General features: G+C 39.6%; 1 protein-coding gene across 1 annotated transcript; it reads right to left on the bottom strand.

The window, feature by feature from the left end:
- Positions 1-1,091: 1,091 nt before the first annotated feature.
- Positions 1,092-25,282, bottom strand: AFG3L2 (AFG3 like matrix AAA peptidase subunit 2). The gene is made up of 17 exons (XM_036404482.2): positions 25,138-25,282; positions 19,967-20,066; positions 19,417-19,485; positions 18,842-18,960; positions 17,774-17,926; positions 15,565-15,639; positions 14,004-14,125; positions 11,434-11,707; positions 10,751-10,888; positions 8,858-9,011; positions 8,159-8,266; positions 7,883-8,008; positions 6,742-6,852; positions 6,056-6,171; positions 5,017-5,217; positions 3,239-3,433; positions 1,092-2,103 (listed from the first exon to the last, which is right to left on the bottom strand). The coding sequence occupies exons 1-17, from the start codon at positions 25,261-25,263 to the stop codon at positions 1,861-1,863; spliced, it is 2,430 nt and encodes an 809-aa protein (XP_036260375.1). The 5' UTR covers positions 25,264-25,282; the 3' UTR covers positions 1,092-1,860.
- Positions 25,283-25,915: the final 633 nt, after the last annotated feature.

The raw sequence follows: 25,915 nt of genomic DNA, 5'->3' as shown, positions 1-25,915 counted from the left end.
TATTTAGCAAGGAATGAAGAAATGCAGAACTCTGACCTTTACTGTATAAGCACAGCTAGTCCTCAGCACTGGCTACAAACTGAATATCCCAGACAAGAAGCATTCAGCTAAACTGGAGGATGAGAAAATAACAAACAAGGCATTAATGTAGAATACATAATAAGCTACAACACTAGAGCATAAGCACAGAAATCAAGCACTGCTTTATCATGTATGCAAGATTTGAGTTTTATAGAAGAATTTTGCTATTGCAATAAATCATTCTAAACTTTGACTCCAAAAATTAAGGAAATTTAGTTTTTTTCAGGCTGCTTTCCAGTTTATCATCCATTCTTTAATAAATGCAATAGCGATAAATAGAAGTGTTTAACAACTAAAAATTCCCAGTAAATATGCCCAAAATAGCCATATTTGCTCTGTTTTCCTCATTCCTCTTCACTGTAAAGCCAAGTAACATCACAGGTGGAAAAAGTTCTGTCATGAAGAAAAAGAAAATCCAAAAGAATAATTTCCATAAATAATTTAACTGAAACACATTTAGAATCAAGGGTCTAAACTTTCAGAAAAACTTGTTCCTTTGTCATCCTACTGGTTCCCAGTATGTTGCAACATACAGATGGAATCAGTCACTAGTTATCCTTCTAACCTGCCCTCTGACTCATTACCCTTAAAGGATTTTTGGTCCAGCAGAGAAGATTGGTTCATTTTCCTTCCCCCCCCCACCCCCTTAACCACCACTCCACCCATGCTTCCTTGTCTTCTGCTGGGATGAGGAGAAAGACCATTAATTTTTGAACAGCTAAATTCTCCAACCAATGAATCCTTAGCAGGCAGCAGAAAACGAGAAGCAGACTACTAAGACAACTGTATTCAACTAAGCAGGGGAAAAATCCCCATAGCTTCTCCCCCAACGCTTTTGTTAAGCAAATGAGTATGAAACTCTGACAATCTACTTTATGGCCTTTGGCTTTGGCTGCTGCTTGTATTTGTGAACACAACCATTTAACCCTATTTTAACAGTTGCTTTTTGCATTGCTCTGAATGCTATACCCAAAAACCAGCAAAACAAACAAAAAAAAAAAAGGGACAGCTTTGTTCAGAAAAGTACTGTTTTTATTGACTCAAACTGTATTTACACATCACATTCATATGTTCAATAGTTTACAGAACTCTGTAAAAAACTGACTGGTAAAACTGCAGGAGCCGAACAGTTTCAGACTTAATTTAAGACACTGAACCATGAGTACATTTTAAGATATTTAAGCAAGTGTTCAGTTTTCACTGTCAACTTACATGGCAGTTCTCTGTAGACAAACTCTAAAATCAAAATGAGGTAAAGGGGAAAGGGTCAGATGAAAGAGCTGATAGTTTTGCAAAGCTAGTACTTTGTACAACCAGACTTCCACATTTGACAATGCACTTTGTATGATTCTTTTTCTTTTTGGAAACAGGTCATATACAGGTATAGTTTAGATAAATAATCAAAAAAACCCTTTGATTTTTGTAAGCTTACAGATGTTTGAAAAAAAAAAAAACCAAAACAACCAGTGCCACAAAATCTGTGCATGAATCTGAACTGTTCCAGTGCTTGAGAGGCTCAGTTCTGGCATTCCACTGCAGCTCCAATTCCTTGTATGCTTCTCCAGCTGGCAAACAAAAGATGATCACCTTTTACCAGTGAACTGATGATCTCACACACGTACATCAGAAGCAGAACATCCTTATCTCATCCCAAGAGATCACTCTTCCACCCATCACTAATACAGTTTGGTTGAATAAATATTTTTTGTTTTGAAGTACAAACTAGGTGAGTTTGTTTCTCTTCCAGAGTGCAAGTCACCATGGGCACACACTTCACAGTTAAAATGGCATCCCTCCTCTGATCTGCCTAGCGACCTGTTCATCTGTTGTCTCCTCTTTTTCTTTTTCACGCTCTTTGTTCCAGTCTTTAAGGCCTTCTGGTAGTGAAGTATCCTCATCCAAGCTTCCTGTACCTTCCACAAATTCTTCATAAGTAGACTTTTCTGCAAATGGTCTTGGGCCAAGCAACTCTAGCATGTCACTTTTATCAAGCACTTCCTTCTCCAGCAGCCGCAGGGCAACCTGGAATAGCACAACAAGTTGTGTCATACACATCAAATACCTAAGATGGACACCTAAGATGGCTGTCCTGTTTGCAGGGGTTTTTTAAGGCACTTAGTTTGGCATCAATTAATTTTGACAGGAAAAACAGGTTGTTCAGAGTTCATCAGATACCAGATTCTTCTCCCCCTTGAGCATTTTTAGGGAGCACAAATACAATTTTATTTTTAATCCTGCTTTTAAGACTAAGCAAAGTGCCCTCACTGTGGGTCACTGTTGTTTTTATTGTCGCTTCAGAACAGCAGCTTTTTGCTTCTGCCAAAAGGCTCCTGATGCAAGACATTAAGTGGTACATGAAAACAAGTTCCCTTCCAGTCAGTGGAGATGGTTCAGTCAGGCTGCTGCTGTGTTACAAGCTCAACAGCACCATAAAATACCAATGTGTGAACACTGCACCAGGAGAGTTTGCAGCCTTGGGTCAGTGAGCTCATTGTTCAGCACAAACCACATTCAATGATCTCTTTTGGGATGCTGACCTGCTACAACAGGATTTATGGAGCCTATACAAAATTGTCTCCTTGTCTCCTTGTCAGTAAGCCTATTGGATGCCTGTCCTAGAAAATTATCTGTTTGCTGTATCAGGTGGCATGAAGAAAGAGAATATGCACAAGCTGAATCTTGCCTGCAGTGAGGCAGATCACAAGCAGCCAAAGGACAGAACAGAAGAAGACAAAGATATTTTGATTAACACTAAAAAGGAATTCAGAGAAACGAAGTCATATGAACTTCCCTGGTTACAAGAGCTTCTTCTGCCCCCAAAAAATTGGGATCCTGGTATTTAATCTTTGGGTTTTTAAGTTTGCCTATCACATCTACTAAACCCTATTTAGCAGGCAGTCTCCTCCCTCCAACTTTCCAAATGAATATTGACCACATAAGCAGGGAGGGATGTTAAATCATGCTTGTGAGATGCTCAGAGGTGTTCCAACACAGAAGGAGATTTCTGTTAAGTCTTGTGACACATTCTTAAGATTACATCAAATGGATTTTGAGCAAACTTCCTCATATACAGTCTCTATTTTAAATCTAAATCAGTTCAATTCAGATTTTGGCTTACCAGCTGGAACTTAGTGGCTAAAAACACTGTAATACTCACCTTCTCCACTTCTGCTTTCTTCTCAGTCAGCAGATTTAATGTCCTTTCATAGGCAATGTTAATTAGTGACCTCACTTCTTCGTCTATCAACCTGGCAGTTGCCTCGCTGTAAGGTTTCTCTAAGACCATGTCTCCTTGGCGAGGGAGATCAAAGGAAATCTGCCCCACTTTTTCATTCATACCAAACTGAACAATCTGAAGAAAAAAAAAATTAAATAAACAAAGGAGAGATAGCAAGAATTTAGGGTATGTTGAAGTAAATATGGCCAACAAAAAGGAGAGGAAGAATTTTGCTATAACCTAATCTTTTCCTGTAACATCAACCCTTCCCTGAAAACTCAAGTCTACTGAAGTTTACACACATGCATTGACTTTCACTTATTTCTTTTTACTGATTAAAGTGAAGGACACAAATAAGACCATTTTAAAGTGGTTGCTAGTGGCATGCATAGTGCTTTGCTGTTTAAATTCTAAGATATTACACAAAAAACACTTCAGCCTTCCTTAAGCAGTAAAACCCTTCTTTACCAGAAATAGAAGTGTTTTGCCAATTCAAAATACTTCTAAAATTTACCATATTCTACTCAACCATAAAGATAAGCTGACTTAAGTACTAAAGTAGAGGGTCTTGAAGGTTTTTCTATCAAGTCCAAAAATCATATGCTATTCCTCATCCCAAGACACTCCTTTAAAAATGTCAAACAATTCTTATCTTGCTTCACTCAGTACTGAATACTGACTTGTCCGGTTGCCAAATGTGGATGTTTTAAGTTGCATTTTCCTCCAGCAGAGGCAGAAGCAAGTTCAAACTGCTATTTATTTATTCACTCCATGGCTACTATCAATTTGATGGTTACTAAAGCAGCACTTCTCAGTCTAGCAAGATCCACATAGTTATGACAATGAATATTCAGAATTCAAAGAGATCTCACCATTAGAACCAAGCATCTTTACCCGCTTTCTTAATTTTGGTTGACATGTCCAAAAGTCTGTAAGTAGACTTATTTTATAAATTTAAAATTGAGCAAGAGTCACTGAAGATCTCATAGCATTAACAGGATATCATTACACATTGCCTTTCAGAACTGAGGTGACAAGAAGCACACCTGAGACCGGGAAGTAGGTGGGGTTTGGGAATAAGCATGCAGGGGAAGACAAGCATACTCCAAAACGTCTCTTGCTCCTTGTGAGTGTCTTATGAGATGATATCCTTTGCCCTGATGCAGGAAATGTAGTAACACACCTGTGTGTAGCCCACAGCTACACTTAGGTGAGTCATTGCATTGATAAGATTTTAAATTACTCATCTACATTAGTTAACACGATACAAACACAAACCAATGTCTTAATTCCCATAGCCTTAACTGACATCAAATAGTGCTTTCAAACACGGTTTCTGGATTCAAGTGTAAATCCAAATTGAATCTTCACACTAGGCAATTGTAAATGTAGGATGATATGATCAAATCTGAGCACTAAATTCCATTTTAAAATAAGTATAACAACTCCCAGGTGTGATCCAATGGGATCAATGTGTATGTTCCTGTGGGCAGATGTAGGGCAGTAATTGAAGCCTAATGCACAGACTGCTGTTGTGGGACTGAAATAAAATAATTGGTCATCAGCATCTCTAAACAACACCATGATGTTTACTCATATAGTGTTTTCTGAAACAAGGGTTCTGAGGGATGCACCTGATGAAACTGCATCATAGCAAAATATTAGGTCAGAGATGAAAACACTAAAGGAAAAAAAAAAAGTCTCACTGAAGCCCATACCTGAGCATATGCACTCTGGGTCACCTTCTTCAAGTCATCTTGGGCACCAGTTGTAATTCTTCCAAAGAAGATTTGCTCAGACACACGTCCTCCCAGAGTCATGCACATTCTGTCCAGTAGCTGCTCTTTGGTATACAGATACTGCTCTTTGGGCAAATACTGAGCATAACCCAGTCCTTTACCACGTGGAATAATAGATACCTACAAAAAAAAGTAACAGGGCTACAACTAAACAGTTCTAAAAGCCATAAAGCATTCTTCAGTTTGACTTAGTTTTTAATACTACAACCTACACCATACTCACCCTTGAGGTTTAATTCAGACATTATTTCCGTTTACAGTTTTGCCCCCATTGTGTTCTATCCTTAAAAACCCTGGCTAGCTCTAAACTGGGATAACAACTACTAGAATATCTGGAAAAGAAAGGTAAGACCACTGTCATATCTTCTCTAAAAACTGTATCATATTTTAAAAATACCATTTTAATTAAAATCCACAATTCCTTGAATATTATGTAGTGGGCATTATGTACTCTGTAACAGATACAGCATTTTAAACAGTTTAAGGAATTTCCACATTTGCTAATGACCTTTCTTCCAGAAGTAAATCATACAATATTTTTAAGCCTGAGATGAGATGAAAAACACAACTATGCAAAACTATGAATGTTAAAGCAAGTTGGGGAGATTGGGGTGCTTTTTCCTCTATGTTCAACTTGTCACACTGTGAAGCCAAAAGAAAGCAAATTGAAACTAAAATTTAGCTTTCTATATTCCTGATATATAGCTGTGTAACCTGGTAAGAGTAACTTAAACCACTGATCAGTACTGAAAACCTCAGAGAAAAAGCAGCCCTCAAGGAAAACAGTTAAGAAAGTAAAAAGAAATGAACCAAAATGTACTCTAAAATTGACACACTTACACTGCTTTTTAATATATTTTAATATCTTCTTAACATTGAGGGGAGAGGGGGGAGGGACCACAAAGAAAAAGATGTCCATGCTACTGTTAAAATTAAAAGTTCATATTAGCCTTCTTACCTTCAACAGGGGGTCAGCATGTTCCAAAAACCAGCCTGCAACTGCATGCCCTGCCTCATGATATGCTACTGTCTTTTTCTCCTCTGGCTGGAGTACTTGAGTTTTCTTTTCCAAACCTTTGAAAAATGAATAAATTTGATTAATAGCTTCAGACACAACTTTCTCCTCTGAAATCCTTTACCTCATTTGCAAAGATGGTGAGCAATACTTAGAGGCCATACATGCGATCCATTGAAAAAATTTAAACACCCCCTCAAAACTTGAAAGTTTTAGAAATTCACATCTTCCAGGTTTCACTGTAACCCTGTCCTTCCTTAGACTTTCTAGTTTCAATGGAAGTTCTTAAATATATTCAAATATTTATATAAAACATATGAACTTGAAAAATCTTTTTCAGGCTAGCAGCAGTTAAAAGCATCCCTAAATCCAAACAGTTTTTCTTCCTGCCATTTTGAAGAAGAAATTAGAGATGCGTCCTGATGAAATTTCTCTTTGTATCCCTTCCTCTATTACAGAAGTCAGCAATATAGACAGGATGCTTCTGTTCTAAATCTCAAGTGTGTTTAGGAGAGAAAGAAAACACCTTGAAGAGCAGGACAAAGATTCAAAAGCATGGCTTCCTACACATCTAAAAAAGGAAATTGCCTACTACAATTTTTGAGAAACAACTGGTGCTATTCACCTACCTCCAATAACTCTTTCAATTGCTTGCTCAAAATGCTTTTGGTTTATAGCATCTGAGAGATGCCTTGCAGCAATTAAAGCAGCTTCATTACAAACATTAGCAATATCAGCACCTAAAAGAGAAGGCAAGAATTACTGATCCTTTTCAACACTTTTCTCTGAGTTTAGCATAAACATAATCTTACCTACCACTAGTTTGCTATGAACTCTCACTGAGCTTGAAAATTAAAGGTAATGTGTTCTGAAATAGCTTAATTATTTAAGATATATTTAAATACATGTACTATAGTTATAGGCTTTATGATTTTTCTCATAGGTAGACAGACAGCAAATAAAGTTTATTATCAGTGAAGTACTTGTTTGATACATCTCACCTTCCTTTTCTGTCTGCAGCAGATTATACTTAAACTAGTATATATTTAGCTGCACGCATTTCCTACATCTGAATTCTGTATTGTTCAGATATTGGCATATCTTTACAAGATATCCTTTCACATTACTGATTTCAAGCCCTCCACTTTCTGTTAAAACTATTTGCAGTAGGGCTATTGAGGTAACAAACATCACTGTAGCTACCAGAAACACTGACAGTCAAATCACAGAAAACCAGTTTTATATAGACCAAAAACCAGTGGAGAATTCACAAGTGTTGAATTCAGAATAGATGTGAGAACTCTCATTACTGGCTTATAATCCAATTAATTTCAAATCTGTATTGACCAGTAGTTGAATTCTGCACTGGTTTTTGGTTTTTTCATCCAGAAACATAAATTCTCCCACAGAACATGCACATAAACTCCACAAAACCCGGGTCTTCTCCAGAAGTGTTCAAGAATGAAACAAAGGAAGAACACACGCACAAGTGTTAACAATCAGAAAACTCTGAATTGCTTGTACTGAAGACAGAAGAAACTCCCTCTTCATGTCACCCTGACTGAAGCTGGGTGAGTGAGGAGTAGGAGATTTGTGAGACCCTCACAAATCTCCTACTTGCTCTAACAGGCAAAGAGAATTTCAGGCTGTGCCAGTAAATACAATGAAATCAAATGCCATCCAGAAGATCAGGTACAAGAAAACCAGACTTAGTAGGGAAATCAAGTATCTAAAGCATGGAGAATAATAGTGGCATTAGGAGTCACTTACCAGAAAACCCAGGTGTTAGTGATGCAAGCTTTCTTGCTAGGTTGTCTTTATTTAAGACAGTGTCTAATTTCAGAGGTCTAAGGTGAACTTTGAAAATGGATGCTCTTCCTTTTATATCTGGGGGTCCTTTAAAATAGAAGACATATGGTTTTACTTTTCACACACACATATATTCAAATTGAGTCTGTGCAAGGTAATTACATGTATAAATAGTTGCAGTGACTTCAGCAGTGTTCTACAAACACAGGATGGTGCAGCCACCCAGATAAAACTTACCAATGTAAATCTGCCTGTCAAAGCGTCCTGGTCTCATCAGAGCAGGGTCTAAAATATCTGGCCTGTTAGTGCCTGCCAAAATGACTACATTTGTGGTTGTATTAAATCCTGTTAAAGAAAAGTGATAGAGAAAAGCTGTGTAAATATAATTTCTGGGAAAAAAAAAACAACCCAAAAACAGAAATAAAGACTGCCCACTTTACAGGGTCATGTAAGAACTGAAAGTTCAAACAAATGATCTTAAAGCTGAAAATATTTATATTTTTTGCTGCATTGTCCAGCTTTTCATAACAAACAAAAAAATGGCCTTGGGCTCTGCTTTGTGAAGTACTATATCAAATCCTGCTTTATCTTCAAAACACAATAATAGATTAACTGCTCAGGAAATCACAGAACCAGCATGGCTAGCTGTATTTTTTTTACAGACAGACTGGTCTCATTGTGAAGAATTTTTTTGACTATTCAACTATGACAAAGAGTTAGGAGATACAGAATTAGGGTTCTTTTCCTCTGAATGAATTTTAGTAAAACATCAGGCTGCAGCAAGGTGAGTCACCATGCTTTATTTTAGGAAACAAGGAAACAATGAGACAATTTGAATTTAAGCTAGAATCCAAATCTTGGTTAGCAGGTCTGAACAAGCATATTCTTTCCAATATCCATGTAATTATAACACAGTATTTGGCATTAAATACTCACCATCCATTTCTACCAAAAGCTGATTGAGTGTGTTCTCTTGCTCACTTTGTCCTCCAAAGTTGCCCCTCCCTCTCTTCCTCCCTACTGCATCTATTTCATCAATGAAGAGAATGCACGGGGCATTCTTACGAGCCAGAGCAAACAAGTCTCTAACCTTAACAAAAGAACAGAGAATGGATCAGACTGGTTTGTAACTCTTTTGAGCTGGGGGGTGGGGAGGGCCGGGAAGAGGCACATCAGTAACAGTATCCCTATAACTGGGCATGTCTCTGAACAAGCATTCACTCCAAAACCTTCAGCCAGCCTTCAAGGCAATGATAAGTTACTTAATTCCCCTCCAAATACTCATTTGGAAGTTAAATTAGCTTCTAGAAGTCTAGAAAAAACATCCAGGACATGAGCAGATGGCTGAAATCTTTTTTAGACTTTCATATTTTAAGCAAGGTATTACCTAACTACTGTGGTAGTTGCAGCACAATCTGATTTGAATTTTATTTACAACATTGCAATGCTGCTCTGCTTGCAAACGTATCAGAAGGACCTCATTAAAACCAGTTCAGTGAGTTAACAGATCTACAACCGAGGAATCCAACTGGAGCAAACAGGAAATGAAATATTAATGGAGAATTTGGACCCGCGTGAGAATTAGATGCAGCTCAGAGCTTGACTACTTTATACATTAGTGATGCAACTACAGAACGCTTCTCTGATGACAAAAAATGTACAGCACACATGAAGAGATGCAAATTTTGGACAGTAGGCTGTATTACAGAAAGTCACCCAAATTTTTTGAAAAAAATACAACGAAAGAACAAGATAAACATGTGTCAGATGCTTCAAGTGAATTCTCTTTTCCCTGGAATAAGCAGAAATCCAGAATCCCACAACTATATTTAGTGTATATGCACTATGGAAATTAAAGGTTTCCATATGCATATACACTAAAAAGTCACCAAAGAAACCAAGGCTTGTAAATAGTTTTAGTTCTAACACATTGAATTTACAAATGATCAATTTAGCATCATTAACAACTGCCTTATTTAATAAATTAACAGGAACTGAAAGTAAAACTCTCTCATACTGTTTTCTATAGGCATCAGAAATTATCAACTGTGTTGAAATTTTGATTCCCAGCCAAAGTTATATCAACAGAAGTCACTGGACAGTAAAAGTATTTTCATAGACCAGTACAGAAAAGTTAAGTCACTTTGCTTTGGGGCATTTCAGGTATCTATTGACAACAGAAGTCTGAGTATCACTATAATTTCAGGATACCTGATACTTTCCCAAACTTTGATTACCATAAAACACCATCAGTAACTTGTTTATACCACTTCATGTGTTTTTAGTGAGCTTTCTTAAGACAGTTAGGGCAGAAAAGCATAAAAAATATTAGACATATATCTGGTCATTTAAAACACCTGATCATCAGAAATCAGTCATTGGACTCATATTTCAGTCAGAAGCTTGTCTGTCTTAGACAACTCCTTACAACTAAAAGTTTCAAACTATAAAGAGAATAAAATTCTTCAAAGAAGCAGGATTTAGAGGAGGAGGAGGCATTCCCATAGCTGCAGTCGAGTGAGTTACAGACTTCTGATCCAGCTAGTAAATGTCCTTCAGATCAGAGCTTAAAGAGTGCTGTTTTGTGTTCTCAAGCACCTGAAAAGAGGCACATCCTTAATGGCCTGAAACCAGCTAGTGAACGGCCTTAGTAACTTTTATTAAAGGTACACTGGTGATTTTTTTGTTTAGACACGCATCTGACATCACTTGTAAGAAATCTACATAGAAGAAACAACTTCAGCTGTAATCAAACCATTTGTCTCCCAAACCTGACAGCATCCTTTCAACAGCCAATACTGAAAGAAAAGAGCAAGGCCAAAGACTTACTCGTGCTGGACCCACACCAACAAACATCTCCAAGAACTCTGAGCCATTGACGGTGATAAATGGCACATTGGCTTCTCCAGCTGTAGCTTTAGCCAGAAGTGTTTTCCCAGTACCTGGAGGACCTGTCAGAATTGCCCCCTGCAACACAAACAGGTATATTTTCCTCATGAAGAAAACATAGTATTAAGCCTATGAAATAACATGTCAATAATATTGAGCCCTCTGGCTTTTCTTTCACCACAGTCAAAATCATGCAATGAAATAGCTGAAGATTAATCCCTCCTTTAAAGGAGCAAAAGGAAAAACAAATTAGATAGAACACTACCATGCTGTCTTAGAGTTGCAGGAACAGTGTTTTCTTTGACTGACATATTAAGTAAGAAAGGTATGTCATCAGGTGGACTCCCCTGCCAGCACAGCCAAAAGGCAATTCTGTAATAACCACTTGCAAGATTGCTGTTATACCTATATGTGTATCACTTCTGGTCCATGTGAACAGAAAACGTATTCCAAAAAGCAAGTCTCCTGGCACCACAATTACACTGGTGGCACTCAATGCTTACTTATTTTTTTTCTGATTGGAAGACAGAAACTGGAAAGTACTGCATATGTAAACAATCCTAGTACAGTTCAGAATACTGAGGACTACTAGAAGAATAAAGTCTAAGTCATCAATCCCTTACCTTTGGAATTTTTGCTCCCAGATCCTCATACTGTTTGGGGTTTTTCAGGAAGTTAACAAACTCCATTATCTCTAATTTGGCCTCCTCACAGCCAGCTACATCTTTGAATTTAACATCTATTTCATCCTTAAGGACTTTGGCAGTAGTTTCACCAACACTGAAAAGTCCACCCATTCCACGCCCTGCCCGACCCAAGCCCGCAGGACCTCTTCTTAATGTGTACAGCAATGAACCAATAATCAGAATTGTAGGCAGCAAACTGAGGAGAAATGATCTGTGGAGAAAAACAGACAAAAAAAGAGAAACCTATCACAAAAATCCATTACTGCAAATAACACATATAAGATGTTGGTTCCATCCTAAGCAAATTCAGGACTAATACTCTATTAACATGTAATGTTTGTACTTCTGCAGGTTGTTCACACTGGGAAACCATCAAAATAAAATTGAGAACAAATTGTTATACTTATAGTTGCTTGTTTTTAAACCAAGCACATCAAGTAACATTGTTGAGTTTTGCAGAGGAAAAACTGCATTACCTAATAAACAGAAGTAGCTTGTTTTTCAGAGGTAAATTTACAGGACTAGTTATGTAAATGATTATATTCTCAAAGTAAGTTGCATTAGGTAGCATATAGACAGTGTAACCTATTACTTCAAGCAGAAATTTCTCTCCAAAATACATGCTCTTCTTCCCTTAGGTCTTTCAGCCTTTTACATTTTTTTTCTCCTTTCTATGTTTCCATTTTCATTTTCAAGGATACAGATTTGCAGGGGGGAGAGTGGTTTCTTGGGGTGGGGTTTTTTGTTTCTGTTTTGTGGTTTTGTATTTTTAAATTATTATTCATTGTCCATTGTCCTCCAGCTTCCTAGCACAGCTCTGTAAAAGCCCAAAACCCTAACACAGTCCTCTTTATCATAGTATCTGAGCACTGTACAGATTTTTCTGTGAAAAGGAACAGTTCAGCAAACAGCTCACAAGACGTTCCATCCACACTCGGCAAAAACAAAATGCAGAAAAGAAGGACAACCATAAAGCACAGGATTTCCAGGCTTTACAGATAACCCACATTCCTGGGATAAAGAGGAAAAGAAGGATTTTCCCTCTACTGTGCTATTCAGCAGATCCAACAGGGAACAGCAGTACTTTGATTATATATAGCTGCTCTCTCCTGTTTTCTGTGGCATTCCTGGGGCAGAGCAATATATACCAATATCTCTATGAAGAACAGACACTGAGGAGGAAAGGATCATAGCTGTGGTCAGGAAGAGGGATTCAGGAAGTAAAGGTCTGTACAAGGCTGAAAAAGGCATAGGAACTGATCTACTTTTCCCAGTCTGTGGTGAGAAGCCTCAGTCCAACATGCAGCCTTTTCACATAAGTGCTGCATTGCCCTGACCATCACTTTTCCCTAGGTTTGTTTAAATAAGGGCTCAACAGGTTTATTTATGGACCATCCTTAAGATCATGCTCCATTATAAAGAAACAGAGACATGAGGCAGGCAGTGTATAGAACAGGGAAATAAAAACCTCTGTCTGAAGTTGCAGGATTGCCCAGAATTAAGGCCACCGTTTTTCTTGTTGCCACCAAGACCAACAGGCAGCAGCAGCTTGGTAACACACACTGCAGTAAAACCAAGACATTCCCCTCCATGCCTCCAAATCAAAACAAATGCACCCAAGTACCAAGTATGTAAACACAAGAGCAGCAGTAAATGAGCCATTTTCGTTAGTCACATGAGCTAGTACACCCAAAGTACAACTTCCTGATGATAAAAAACCTATTTGACAGACATCAGCAGGAGTAACTTCTAAACTGCTCACTTAGAACCAAAAAGAAACTAGTCCTTGGGTTACAAGATTACATTTGTCCTTTAAGCCATTTGAAAAAATACATCAGAGAAGCAATTTTACTGTCTTCTAAATGAGGTTAATGAAACTCAGCTACATAAGGCTAATACAAAGAATACAAATCTAGTATCAGAGCCATTATTCCCTAATGGGAAGCAACAATGCTGTAAATCTAATATCAGTACTATTTTTCTTAACAATTAAGAGCATGATCCATCTTCCAGTTTCTGTTAACAGGCAGATTAACGTGATCTACTTAATCACCTATTTCCTACTTTTTTCCAAGGCCCCAAAATTTAACTTATGCTTAGTTTTCAGCCAAAAATTGATGCTCAGCCAATATACTGTGGTTCTATGATATAATCTGTCTGCCCAAATATCTACATGAGCGTCATCTCTGGAGCTCTACTGCTGTGCCTGGCTAACTCTTGCTCTAGTAAAAGTCACTGGGAGGAAAGGCTTAAATGAAGAAAGGAGTTACAGTAAAACATTTATATAATAAGAAGCTATATTTAGAGTAAGAGGATATGGATTTCTTCATAGACAAAGTACTAAACAGCTTCTCTTACACATAACTCTCAGAAACAAACCGAAGCTGATTGTTATTCTGATAATACTGCCACCTAGTGAAGCTTAAGGTATGCGCATTACAAACCTACTTCTCTGCTGTAAACACGACCAGTTTTTTTACCAGAGACTTTTTAAAGCAACTTCTTACCCATCACTCTCTGTTGAGTAGACCACAGGCAATCTGTTCTCCACTTCTATTCCCAGATCTTGCTGCACAGTCTCCAGATTCCGTTCAAAAGTGTCCACACTACCGATATTAAACCAGACGTACTGCGAGGAAAAAAGCAGAGATGTCAAGTGCCTCTCTTATTTCACCTTCACTACAAGCCAGCTTCCTCTAGTCTGGTAATTCCTTGTGCATGTGTTAGATTTGGACCAAGTTTAAGTTGCCTTGTCAAGTGTGTAACTGGTATAAGAGGCACACAACAAATCTGAAGCCTCCCAACCTGAATACAATTGTATCTATCACTTTATCATGCAGAGATGATAAATCCCAATAGTTTCAGGGCACTTTAAAAGAATGGAAGTCCTGGCATTTTCTCCAGAAAAAAACAGAAGGGAGTAATAAACACACCTTTATAAGGGACCTATATAGTCAAAATAATACAGAGCACTGAACCTGGGAACACAGCAGTCATACAATTTACTGTTTCATTCATTTCATCACAGCCCTTCTGATTAAGAAAGGTTTTTGCTTTTCTTAAGAAAAGCTTTTGTAGTTTATACTAGCTTTAAAGTCAGCTGTCTTCACAAAAAAAAAAAAAAAACAACAAAAAAAAAAAACCAAAAAACAACAACAAACAAAAAACCAGCACAAGTTCATCACAGACCAGAAAGAAAAATCCAGCCATTACTTTCAAAATGTGTTGAGATCTGGTCAAGAAAATCTCCTGTTTTGCACCATGACCTGCCTGACTTGTCCCTCCTCACCCTAACATTGAAAAAGAAAAACCAGAGCAGTTAACTGATTGGGAAACAAAGGCAATTGTTTGCATGTGGGCTAAAGAGTAGGCGTATAAATAAGCCATAATGAAACCCACTGATTATGTAATTGCTGCAGATTTCACTTTACCCAGGAGGGACTTGCAGACCTTGTTTCATAAGGACAGTTAAGAAAAGCTCCGCCACCTAAGAAGAAGTAACCTGATAAAGCTTTTCTAATGCTTCTTTGAATTTTCTAGGAAAATTTTACATATATTTTTAATAGGTCTCTGCCACTAGGTATCATTCTTTGGAAAACTTTCACCTACATCAGTATATTCCTCACTGTGCTACAAGAGCAGCAACTCCATGAAATAAATACTTTGGAAACAAACACGTCTCTTTGTTTTCTCAAGTAACTGGCTAAAAGCAGTCTGGAACAGAAAAGATTCCTAAGTATGTGGACTTAAGTCTGGGATTTTCTTGAGCAGATGGAAAACAGCAGTTAAAAATACAGAACCTTCAGCAATTTGCTGCTCTTCCGTTTAAGTATCTGTATTAAAGAGCACAGTGCTGGAAATGAACTACTTGTCATAGTTTAAAGGTATCTTTGGCAAAACAACTGATACAGTAAAGTGAAAAACACACAATGTAGGATAATGTAACAAGAAAATATGTTTTTGATTAAGAAATTATTAATGATCCAGACCAAGTTTCTGCCTCAAACTTTACATAAAAAGACTGTTTTGCTGCTTCTAGTATCTCATGTACATGTATTAAGTCTTTACCCATTCATGAGGAGACTTTCCAGGAACAAAGATGACTCTAACAAAGCGCTTGTTCACCACTTCAAGTCTGTCCACCTGTAGGAGGAGAAAAGAACAAAACCTGAGTGAAGAGTGTACAGTAACTGTGCTTCCACCACAGCTTCAGATAAAAAATGTGAATCTTTCTGTTTTCCACTTAGGGGACTACAATTAATCATGTACATCAGGAAAGTTCCACAGTCTACAGTTTGCCATTAGGAATCATGTATGTAATCAGGAAGAAAGGAATACTGGCACATAGGAATTTAATCCTTTTCTCAAGGAAAAACTCAATGCATGCATCAGCAAAAATCAGTTACAGTAAAATAGTTAAACAGTAGTTAATTGTCTCAGTGGCCAAACACCAAAACCAGTAAGTTATATGATTCCAAACTCTTAGAGCAGCTTCCAAAACAAACCAAACTGAGCAAAATGAGGGAAATCTGAACTTTGTTCTTACAACTGTTTTCCCTACTAGAAAGGGCTTCCTGTGCTACAATATTAAATACAGTAACATCAATTACATAGAAAAGTATTTAGCTGGGGTAACAGATACCATATAAAACCTAGGAACCTGCTACAGGTTTAGCAGATATATACCATTAAGATCTTTTAAGTTTACTAGGTCTCCTCCAATGGTTAGATTCTTGGATTTGACAGGGCCTTTTTAGAAGTCAAATAAAATTTTTTCCATGTTTTCTTCCCTTTTCCATAAAATAACTGGTTTTAGCATTTTTAAAGCATTTAAAACTAGCAATCTAGTTTTAGAAGTTGGGCCTGAACTGCACACAGGTTAGTAAGGTTGTTCCCTGAACTCTCTACATGCGGCTGTTTCTGGTAGAATTGAAGGAAAACGTGAGCTAAGAAGTCACTCTAGAACCAACCTGATTTCACACAACACTACCTGAACACCTTTGTTTTCAAAAGCACATGACTCCAGTATTGCTGTCTTTTCCCCACCACTAAGGCAGCCAACAGCACTTGATAGGCACACATTTAGTCTGTCTGAATATCCACACTACATCTTACAAAGACACAAGAAACTTGGTTTTGTGCAACAGCCTCATTTCACAATGCTTTTCTGCAAGGAGACTTCAGGCTTTGTTCACTCACACACAGCTAAACGAATATTTTTACAGATTTAAGTGTCTTACTGCTTCAGAAATTTAATCAGTATGAGTTTTTTCACAAGATGTACACCAATTTAGAACAGGACTGACTGTAAGACAGTCTGGGCAGAAGCATACAGAGCAGCTCTGCAGAGATCAGTTAGAAAAGAAAGGTAAGAGACACCCTGTTCAGCAGCTTACCAAAGTAAGGTAATGGAAGGTTAGTTTTGTGTTAACAGAAAATCCCTCTAGGTCTGAAACCTAGAGGACAAAGCAAACCAATGCTTTCCTAATCTGTAAGGTGAAGCTACAAGCAGGGAGGGAGCAGAGCAAAGAACTCATGGCTCCTGAAGAGGAAAAAGCCTGTGCAAGACACAATCTCCTGAACTTCAGGTCATCACCAACCTATTATTCCAAGTAGGGAAAGCTGCCAAGCTCTACAGGGAGATAGGATACTGATGATAAAATTGATTGCTTCAGTAGTGGCTCCAGGTAAGAAAAAATAAGAGGAGAAAACAAAGAGAGGAGGCTACTTTACAGCACAGTCAGGCTGGTGAAGGAATGTCAATGTACTGTCCTTGAAAGGATTCTTCCATTCCCCAACCATCCCCTTATGTTCTCACTGCTGCTTCTCAGATTCCCCAAGGAACTGATTTCAGATATGAAAAACCTTTTCTTTTCAGAGGAATGGGCTCATGCAAGTGACAAGGTGAGGAGCAAACTGCTTCCAAAGGCAGCTGGCATGTCTCTTTAAGCCATTATGTCAGCTTACCTGTACTGCAAAGCCATACCCAGAGAGAGTGGGGCTACACTGCCCCAGAACCCACAGGAGTTATCCAACCAAAGCTTTGTCCTGAGTTGCTATTCCCTCTCCTCTCTTGAAATGACATAAATCTTCACACATCCATCCAGAACATCAGATCTAGGAACTGATTTAAATGAAAGCTAATTCTTTTCTCCCTTGAAACTTACACTGAGCCAGTTCTCACTCTACAGACACACAAACACAAGCCCAACTGGGGAGGCAGAAATGAGCATCTTCAGCACTCTGATGTTTCACACTGATTCCCCTCCCCACTCACCAATCCTTTAGAAAGGTAGCTGTTGACAAAGTCTTTCCAGGTGATTTCTCTCCCAGGGACCCTGAAGAAGAAGTAGTACACAACCATTGTCCAGAAAAAAGAACTTCCCACTACATACATCCGAAACTCCCTGACATCCCATGGAATGTCACCCTAGGAAATGGAGAAGACAAAAAAATAAATTAGAGTCTGTAATACAGTAAGCACATAGGAAACAGGTTCTGGTATTTCTTTGCAGCTTCTATTCCGTGCCCTCAAGGTTGCCACAGAGAATGTTAAACAAAGGTCTGTTTTGTTGTATGAACACACTTCAGATATTTCACACAGAACTGAGGAATTACAGCAATAGAAATTCTTCAAGTGTTTTACAAACAGTAATTGAAGAGTTTTGATCCATGAACTACTGTTTTTAGAAAGGAAAAAAAAAAGTCACATGACCTTTCTGACTCCATTCTAAAAGAATTATCCTTGGTCTCCAGGAGTGCATGCAAGACCAACAAAAATAAAGGAAAAAACTAACAGAAGAAAAAAAACCAAAACAAAAATAAGAATGAAAACCATGCACCGAAAACATTCTTTATATACATACAGGAATATTTTATATATTCCTACACTGTCAAGTGCCCTCATCTTTGTGTTACACCTGGCAATAAATTTCAAAGGGAAACTCACATAAGTATTCCATCAAGGTCAGAACATGTAAAAGCAAACTACACTTAATGACCATTGTGTGGTCAGAAAATTCTCCCAATTGCCACTGAAACAAAACACGAGACCTTTAAAGGTCTGAGGCTCCCCTCCAAGAATACTGACTACTAGCAACCACATTCACACAGCTTAAACTTCATTAACATTCCTGAACAGAGGTAGATGCCTCTGGAGTTATGCACAAAATAGTTATTCATGAAAGGCACTGAGGGAGCCATCTAGAGCCAGTTGCCATGAAAGGCCTGGCACAGGAGGCTTGAGCAAGATTTGGGCAATCAGAATATGGCTTTAAAAAGCAAAATCATGCAAGGTTATTTCATGAAGATAGTGACATAAAGAAGGATATTTTAAAGTCAAAACCTTCTGTAATCTGGTCCACCAGTTAGTTTCTTCTTTCTTGCCTCCTTTTTTTCCACCACTCCCACCTCCTCCACTACTAGTTCCACTGGGTTGTCTGGAAGTAGTAGCTTGCTTTGTTTCTAAAAAAAAAAAAAAATTTACATCTTATGCTAACCTCACATTACCTTTTATTAGTTATATTTAGGAGATGTTATGGAAAATATACTAGTCTGCAATACTACAATAATTAGATGATGTGAAAACCAGCATTTTCCAGGAAAAAAACAGATATATAGTCCATTAAATGGCAGAGAGACAGTTATGACCAGAAGAGAGGTCTGTTAACTTATAATTGAGGACAGCACTCCAACAGAAGCATAAAAATAAATACTATTCCAGAAGATGAACATTATTTTCCTTTCATATCATGTATATAAAAACATAACAATTTGCACTTCTAAACTAATCTGGTACAAATACATCTTCCCTGAAAAATAAAGAAAAAACCTAAAACCCAAACTCACAATTGTTATGCCAAAATCTAATTTAATGAATACACATTCCACAAAGAACTGAAGTCAAGCAGCTTTTTGTACCTTTTGTTTCTCCAGGTGTACCTTTAGTTCCATTAGGTTTCTTCCCATTGGGAAAATACTTTTCAAATCCTATGGAGAAAGAGGAAAGGAGCTCACAATTGGATTTTATTTTACAATTCTTTCATCACACTTCAGTCATCACAAGCTGAATGTATACACCAGCAAAGAACCTAGGAACATACAGACTGCAAAATCAGCTTTCTTCTTGTCTTTTTGTTGAAAAGCTCTACCTGGTCTCCATAAATAAATCTGCTGTGTTGACAAGAGAATATCACTTCTATTTAATAACCTGAAGTAAAGCTATGTTTTAACCCTAGATAGAGAAAATTAGGTCAACAGAAAGCTCCACTGCACAGTGTTGAGCAAACGACACTATTCTTTAATAGCTCCTAAAAATCCCATAAATCAAATGTTCCATCTCAAGATTACAGGCTGGTTAGCACAAGAACTGGCTTCCTCACAGACAATAAAGCTAAATAGCACATAAGTGCAGTCCTCAGCAAGGTATGCAAGCAGTCTGCTTTGTTTCACAAATGAAAGTTAGAGTCACCTTTGGGAGGTTGAGAGAAAAGCCTTCTGCAAGCAGCGATTACACTTGCCAAAACAGTGCTTCTATCAGCAGTAACTCCAGGGGTAACTTGGTCACAGAGCTGAAAGATGAAAAAGAAATATAAATCAACAAGAACACAACACAAAAATCTTCAAGCTCTCTAGTATAGCCTTGCAGCTAGTCAGACAATACTTTACAACTGGAACTTTACAACAGATATTGTAGTAACTGCTGTATGCTGGAAAGTAAGACAACAATGTAAAAAGAAAAGTTCATCAATTGAGTAATTTCTGCAGCAAGGAGATTTTTATTCTCGTTGTTAAGAACCGAGTTTCATCTCACACACAAACAAAACATTGTTCATTAAAAGAGAAAAATCAAGCAGAAAACACTACAAGCTATGAACATTAAATACACATTGATTTCTATGGGACATGTTTAATGATACCAGCCAAATGACATTAAAGTGCAACATTAACTGTAACTGTACAAGCACGATCCACACAGTACTCAATCATGTTTTGTCTGCAACCTTTTTTCAAATAATTAAGAAGTTTTAGCTTCTGAATATGAGAGATCTACTTGAGTCTAAAAGAAAGGGATATGGCAGACAATGCTTATATCCAGCTAAGAAACTAAAGAGACAAGGAATCTCAGTTCAAAAAGAAGATCTAAAGCCCTATGTGGGTAAACATACAGTTATAAAACCACAACAAACCTAAGCCTTAACATGGCTTGTTCTGGTCCTTGCTCCTTGTTCTAAGGCTGTTTACTGTTATTCATCATTTAACGAGGGAAAATTAAGTTTTTAAACTCACTAATTCTTAACAAAATTTTGCTACTAGAGCTGAATACTTTTAAAAAGTGTAAACTGCAATTTTATTCAAGAGAAATCATATCTGATTTCTTCAAGAAGGACATATTTTAGATAAAATCCCCTTCATAAGCTTTTCCAACACTTCTGAGAAACAAAATATTATCCATGCCAAGATTTCCCCACAGACTGACTTTCCTTCTGCCTCCACTCCCTTCCACCACATAAAGGCATTCAGCTTCCTGTTCATTTTGATTGGAAGCTATTTACCTTAAGAGCCACAGAAATAGTAAAATGCAAAAACCAAACACTAACTGAAAAGTAACAGGTCCTGAAAACATGACTCCAAGTATCCTTGCAAGACAGCAAACATCCATCTGGGACTAACACCTCTAGGACTATTTCGGTGAAGGGAAGCTCAGTGCTACAGTCAAGCTACAGTGGCTGTAAACAAAACCTGGTTTTGCACATTAAAGATACTTTTGATTTCTTGGTTGCACACGTAGAAATACCCTACATGCTGTCATTCACTAAGTGAATGCTGTAACTCTACGGAAATCTTCTGTCTGGAGCTTTCCCTTCCACCCCTTATTAAATGATGAAATACGTTAGACCTATTTCAAGCATCCCTGTAGTTCCACCTGCTGGTACAAAGAAGAACACCAAAATGTTCTCATTCCTTGCTTTAGCTGTGGACTGAGCTAAGAATTCTGCTGCTTCAGCAGAATTCTTAGAATTCTGCTGCTTCAGAACTGCTGAATTCAGAACTTCTGTTCCTTTAGAACTCAGGCTGCTTCATCAAGATTAGTTTTGTGCCGCTGTGTATCTCTGAATAAAATCTGATACGGAAAATCCAAGAGGGGATTTCACTGACTCTCAGAAGCATGTGCAGGGCAGACAGTCTAGAGAGAAGCTAATGTAGAGAACAGCTACATACATTTCTGTCCCATACATTATGACCTCCATCATGAGCAATTCCATCTGTGCTCCTAGAAGTTTTAGGACAAGTGGGATGCAGCCATGTGGGCAATAAAATAAAAAGAGCTTGCCACAGATCATGTATAGTTCAAATACAGACAGGGAGCAAATGCTGCAGCAACTGACAAAACTCAAAGAAACAGCAGGGTTTTCTCCTATGTCAGTGGTCCCCTACAAAATTAGGGTCTTAGTTCTTCTGCAAACTCAGATTACTTTTTATTTGCAAAGACACTGGAATATTCAGAAAGTTACTCCAACTTAGACAAAACAACTGCTCGTGTTTAAAAGAAAAGTTTAAGTAAACCAAATCTAATTGCCTGGCTCAGACTAGCACAGGTTTACTACAGAATTAAGTTATAGTTTAAGTGAAGGAGAGAGAAGGGTAAGCAGAGAGAGCTTTGGGGCAGACCTGAATAACGGGACTTGCTTCTTGTTGGATTGTCTCTACAGATCCTAAATTCCATGAACACACACAGTCACCTGTCAAGTTAATATGCAGAGAGCTGAGTGCTTTGAAACTGCTTTCTGAGAAAAAGGAACAAGTGACTTCATGGCACCTTCAGTGTCACCTGACTGCCTTGAGAAGAGATGGCTGAGAGGGGACCTCATTTTTGTCTTCAAGTATCTGAGGGGAGGGTGCCAGGTGATCCAGGCCCTTCTCAGTGGGGCTGAGCACAGGACAAGAGGCAACGGGCAGAAACTGACACACAGGAAGCTCCATCTGAATAGGAGGAAGAATGTCTTTACTGTGTGGGTGACTAAGCACTGGAACAGGCTGCCCAGAAAGGTTGTAGGGTCTCCTTCACTGGAGATATTCAAGAATTCTCTAAAACACCAGTACAAAAACTGATCATCCTGATACAGAGTCTGTCTGGCAATGGGAATGCCACGGTAAGCTTAGCTGATACAAGCACACCCACTGCCTAGACAGAGAGAAAGCAAACAGAGCGCATTTTGACTGGATGCTGTTTCAGGCTCGTATACCAGGAAACTCTTGCCAAGTATCTCCCAGTCAGAGGCAAAAAATTTCACTACATGTTAAAAAAAACCAACAACCAAAAAAACCCCAAAACAAATATCTGATTTTTTTCTTTCTGGCAAACCTTGTGACACCATCCTAAAAATCAAGACTTTTTATAATGTAAATAAGCAAAATACACAAAGGTCAGTTTTAGAGTTAAAATAACCCAAAAAATGTTACTAGCCCAAGACCACAAGCAGAACTACTTAAAAGTTTACAAAACTGAGGCTACACAAAGCAGGAACAGAAAATCCATTTGCTTAGCTATACAAATAGGATAGATAATCCACTAATTCTAGAAAGCTGGAAGTTACAGCTTTACCCATTATCAAGTTCCAAATCAAAGCAAAATTAAACCAAAAGTCTTAATTATCTAACAGCCACCAAAATATTACATAAGAACGTAATGGGAAGAGGGGACAACACACAACAAAAAGCTGGTAAAGAAATCTACCTTAATGCAAGTTTTTTTCTACATGGGCAAATAGTGATAGGACAAGGGGAAATGTTTTTAAACTAAAAGAGTAGAGATATGGATTAGAAATTAGGAAGAAAGTCTTTACTCCCAGAGGGTGGTGAGCGACTGGAACAGTTTGCTCAGAGAAGCTGTGGATGCCTGGAAGTGTTCAGGGTCAGACTGGATGGTGCCCAGAACAACCTGGTCTGGTGGGAGGGGTCCCTACCCATGGCAAGGGGGGCTGTAACTAGAGGATCTTTAAGGTCCCTTCCAACCAAAGCCTTTCTAAGGTTCTATGATTTCAAGCTACTCACTTTTTCTTACAGAAAGATCAATTTTTAAAAAGTAATGGCTTTTATGGAACACAGATCCTCATTATTCTGCCTGCACGCAAAGCCAGATGCTAGAATGAATACAAAGTCCCCTTCCTAAGATTGATTCCAAATAGGAACTCTTTAAATTCTGTTGAAGGTAACAAGAATTAGCTTCCTGAGAGATCAGCAGCACTGCTGACAATGTTTTATTTATTGTTGAAATGATGTTCAGCTCTGATCAAAAAAAACCAAATTCACCATTAAAAACAAGCCACATATTCATGCTGACAACAAAGCTACTAACATCCTTCTGTGTGTATTCCTCTCACAGTTACCACTGTCTTAGAGATAACCTTCACAGCTATAAAGGTGTGGCTGTTCAGCACTCTATGCTACAGGAAAACAAAGAAAAGCAAGATGCCCATGAAAGGAAGAGGAATTAAGCATCTTCCTTTTCCCACAGGCCTGTCATTCCCACAGCTGTGTTAGAGCTGTCCACAAGGGTAATGCACATCTTGTAACAGCTGACAGCACAGGTCATTTTACTAAGAATGAACACACAGACATCATGCTTTACCAGTTAGTACCACAACTGCAGGTTCATGGCATCATTGCACTGTGCAATCCCAGGATGCAAACAACCAGGCTCCTCTTTTCCAGAACACTGACACCCAAACCAAACTGCTCAGTCACTAATATTTAACATTTCAGTCTCTCACCCAGCCCCAAACCCACCTAACACAACTCATCACCCTGAGAAAGCAATGGAAGGACTTTGGAATCAGGTGGGACAAAGCACCTGGAAAACCAGTGGGAACCCTACTCTATGAAGAGAAGCTGAGAAAGCTGGGGCTGCTCATCCTGGAGGAAAGTTGCATGGAGAGCTCACAGTTACCTCACAGTATCTGAAGTGGGTCGACAGAAAAGCCAGAGAAGGACTCTTTATCAGGAACTGTAGTGATAAGACAGGAAAAAATGGGTACAAATTCAAAGAGGAGAAATTAAGTTAGATATCAGCAAGAAATTATTTACTGTGAGGGTGGTGAGACACTGGAACATGTTGCTCAGAGAAGCTGCAGATGTAGTGTTCAAGGCCAGGCTGCATGGGCTTCTAAGCAACCTGGTGTAGTGGGAGGTGTCCCTGTCCATGGCAGAAGAGTTGGGAAGTGAAAATCCTTAAGGTCCCTTCAACCTCCTAACATTCTAAGTTTCTATGAATACCGACGGGGTGCAGCACCAGCAGCAGCTCTGGGATGTCACCTCCCTCTGCAGGAGGACTCTGCTGCGGCCGAAGGAGCCCGCAGGTTCTCCGGCACGGAGCCGGCTGCCGCTTCCAGGCCAGGAGGCGCGGCACTCCAGCCCGCCCGCTCGCTCACCCACCTAGGGGCCCTCGTTCGCCGCCGCCCAGAAGGGCCGGTACCGAGCAGGCCGGGGCTGCCTCCTCCGGACGGGGTGAGGACGAGCCGGGGAAGGCCGCGGGCAGCAGAGACGCGCCCGGCTCCGAGCAGCGGGGCGCCTTTCCCCGCCCCGGGGCCGCCCCACCGCCACCACGGCCCTCCCTCGACCCCCGGCCCGCTCGCTGCTCACCTGCGCCAGGCAGGGCCTGGCCCCGCCGAGCAGGCCCCTCCCGCAGAGCAGCTGCTGCAGCGGGGCCCCGGGCAGCCCCCGGCGGCCGCCGCCGCCCCGCGCCAGCAGCAGGTACCGGTGCGCCATGGCCGCCCGGACCCGCCGTCACCGCCGGCCCGCGCCGCCTGACGTCACCGCGACGCCGCGTGCATTTCCCCTACGGCCGAAGGGCACACCTGGCCCCGCCCCCTGGAGAGACCACGCCCACGTGAGGGTCACGCTCCGTCTTCTGGCCACGCCCATTGCCGTCACGGCCGGAGCCACGCCCCCTGGGGCGGAGGCGTTTCTCCGAATGCCGGAAGCCATTGGGTCAGGAAAGATGTCCGGGTCATCGAGCGCAGCCTGTGACCCAGCACCACCACGTCAACTAGACCATGGCACCAAGTGCCACGTCCGAGGTCTCCTTGAACGCCTTCAGGGACAGTGACAACACGCCTCCCAGAACAGCCCATTCCCATATTTAATCACGCTTTCCTGAGGAATTTCTCCCTAATGTCCAAGCTGAACCTCCCCTGGCGCAGTTTGAAGTTATGTGCTCTAGTCCTGCTTGCGTGGGAGAAGAGACCGACCCAGCGTGGCCAAAACCTCCTTTCAGGCACTTGTAGAGGGCGATAAGGTCACCCCCGAGCCGCCTCTTCTCCAGGCTAAACACCCTCAGCTCCCTCAGCTGCTCCTCACAGGACATGGGCTCCAGACCCGTCCACCAGCGTCATTGCCCTGCTCTGGGCACGCTCCAGCA

This window comes from Molothrus ater, chromosome 1, assembly GCF_012460135.2.
Source record: "Molothrus ater isolate BHLD 08-10-18 breed brown headed cowbird chromosome 1, BPBGC_Mater_1.1, whole genome shotgun sequence".
Classification (NCBI taxonomy): Eukaryota; Metazoa; Chordata; class Aves; order Passeriformes; family Icteridae; genus Molothrus; species Molothrus ater.
The sequence above is the reverse complement of the archived record's forward strand: the minus strand, read 5'-3'. Positions and strand labels throughout refer to the sequence as shown.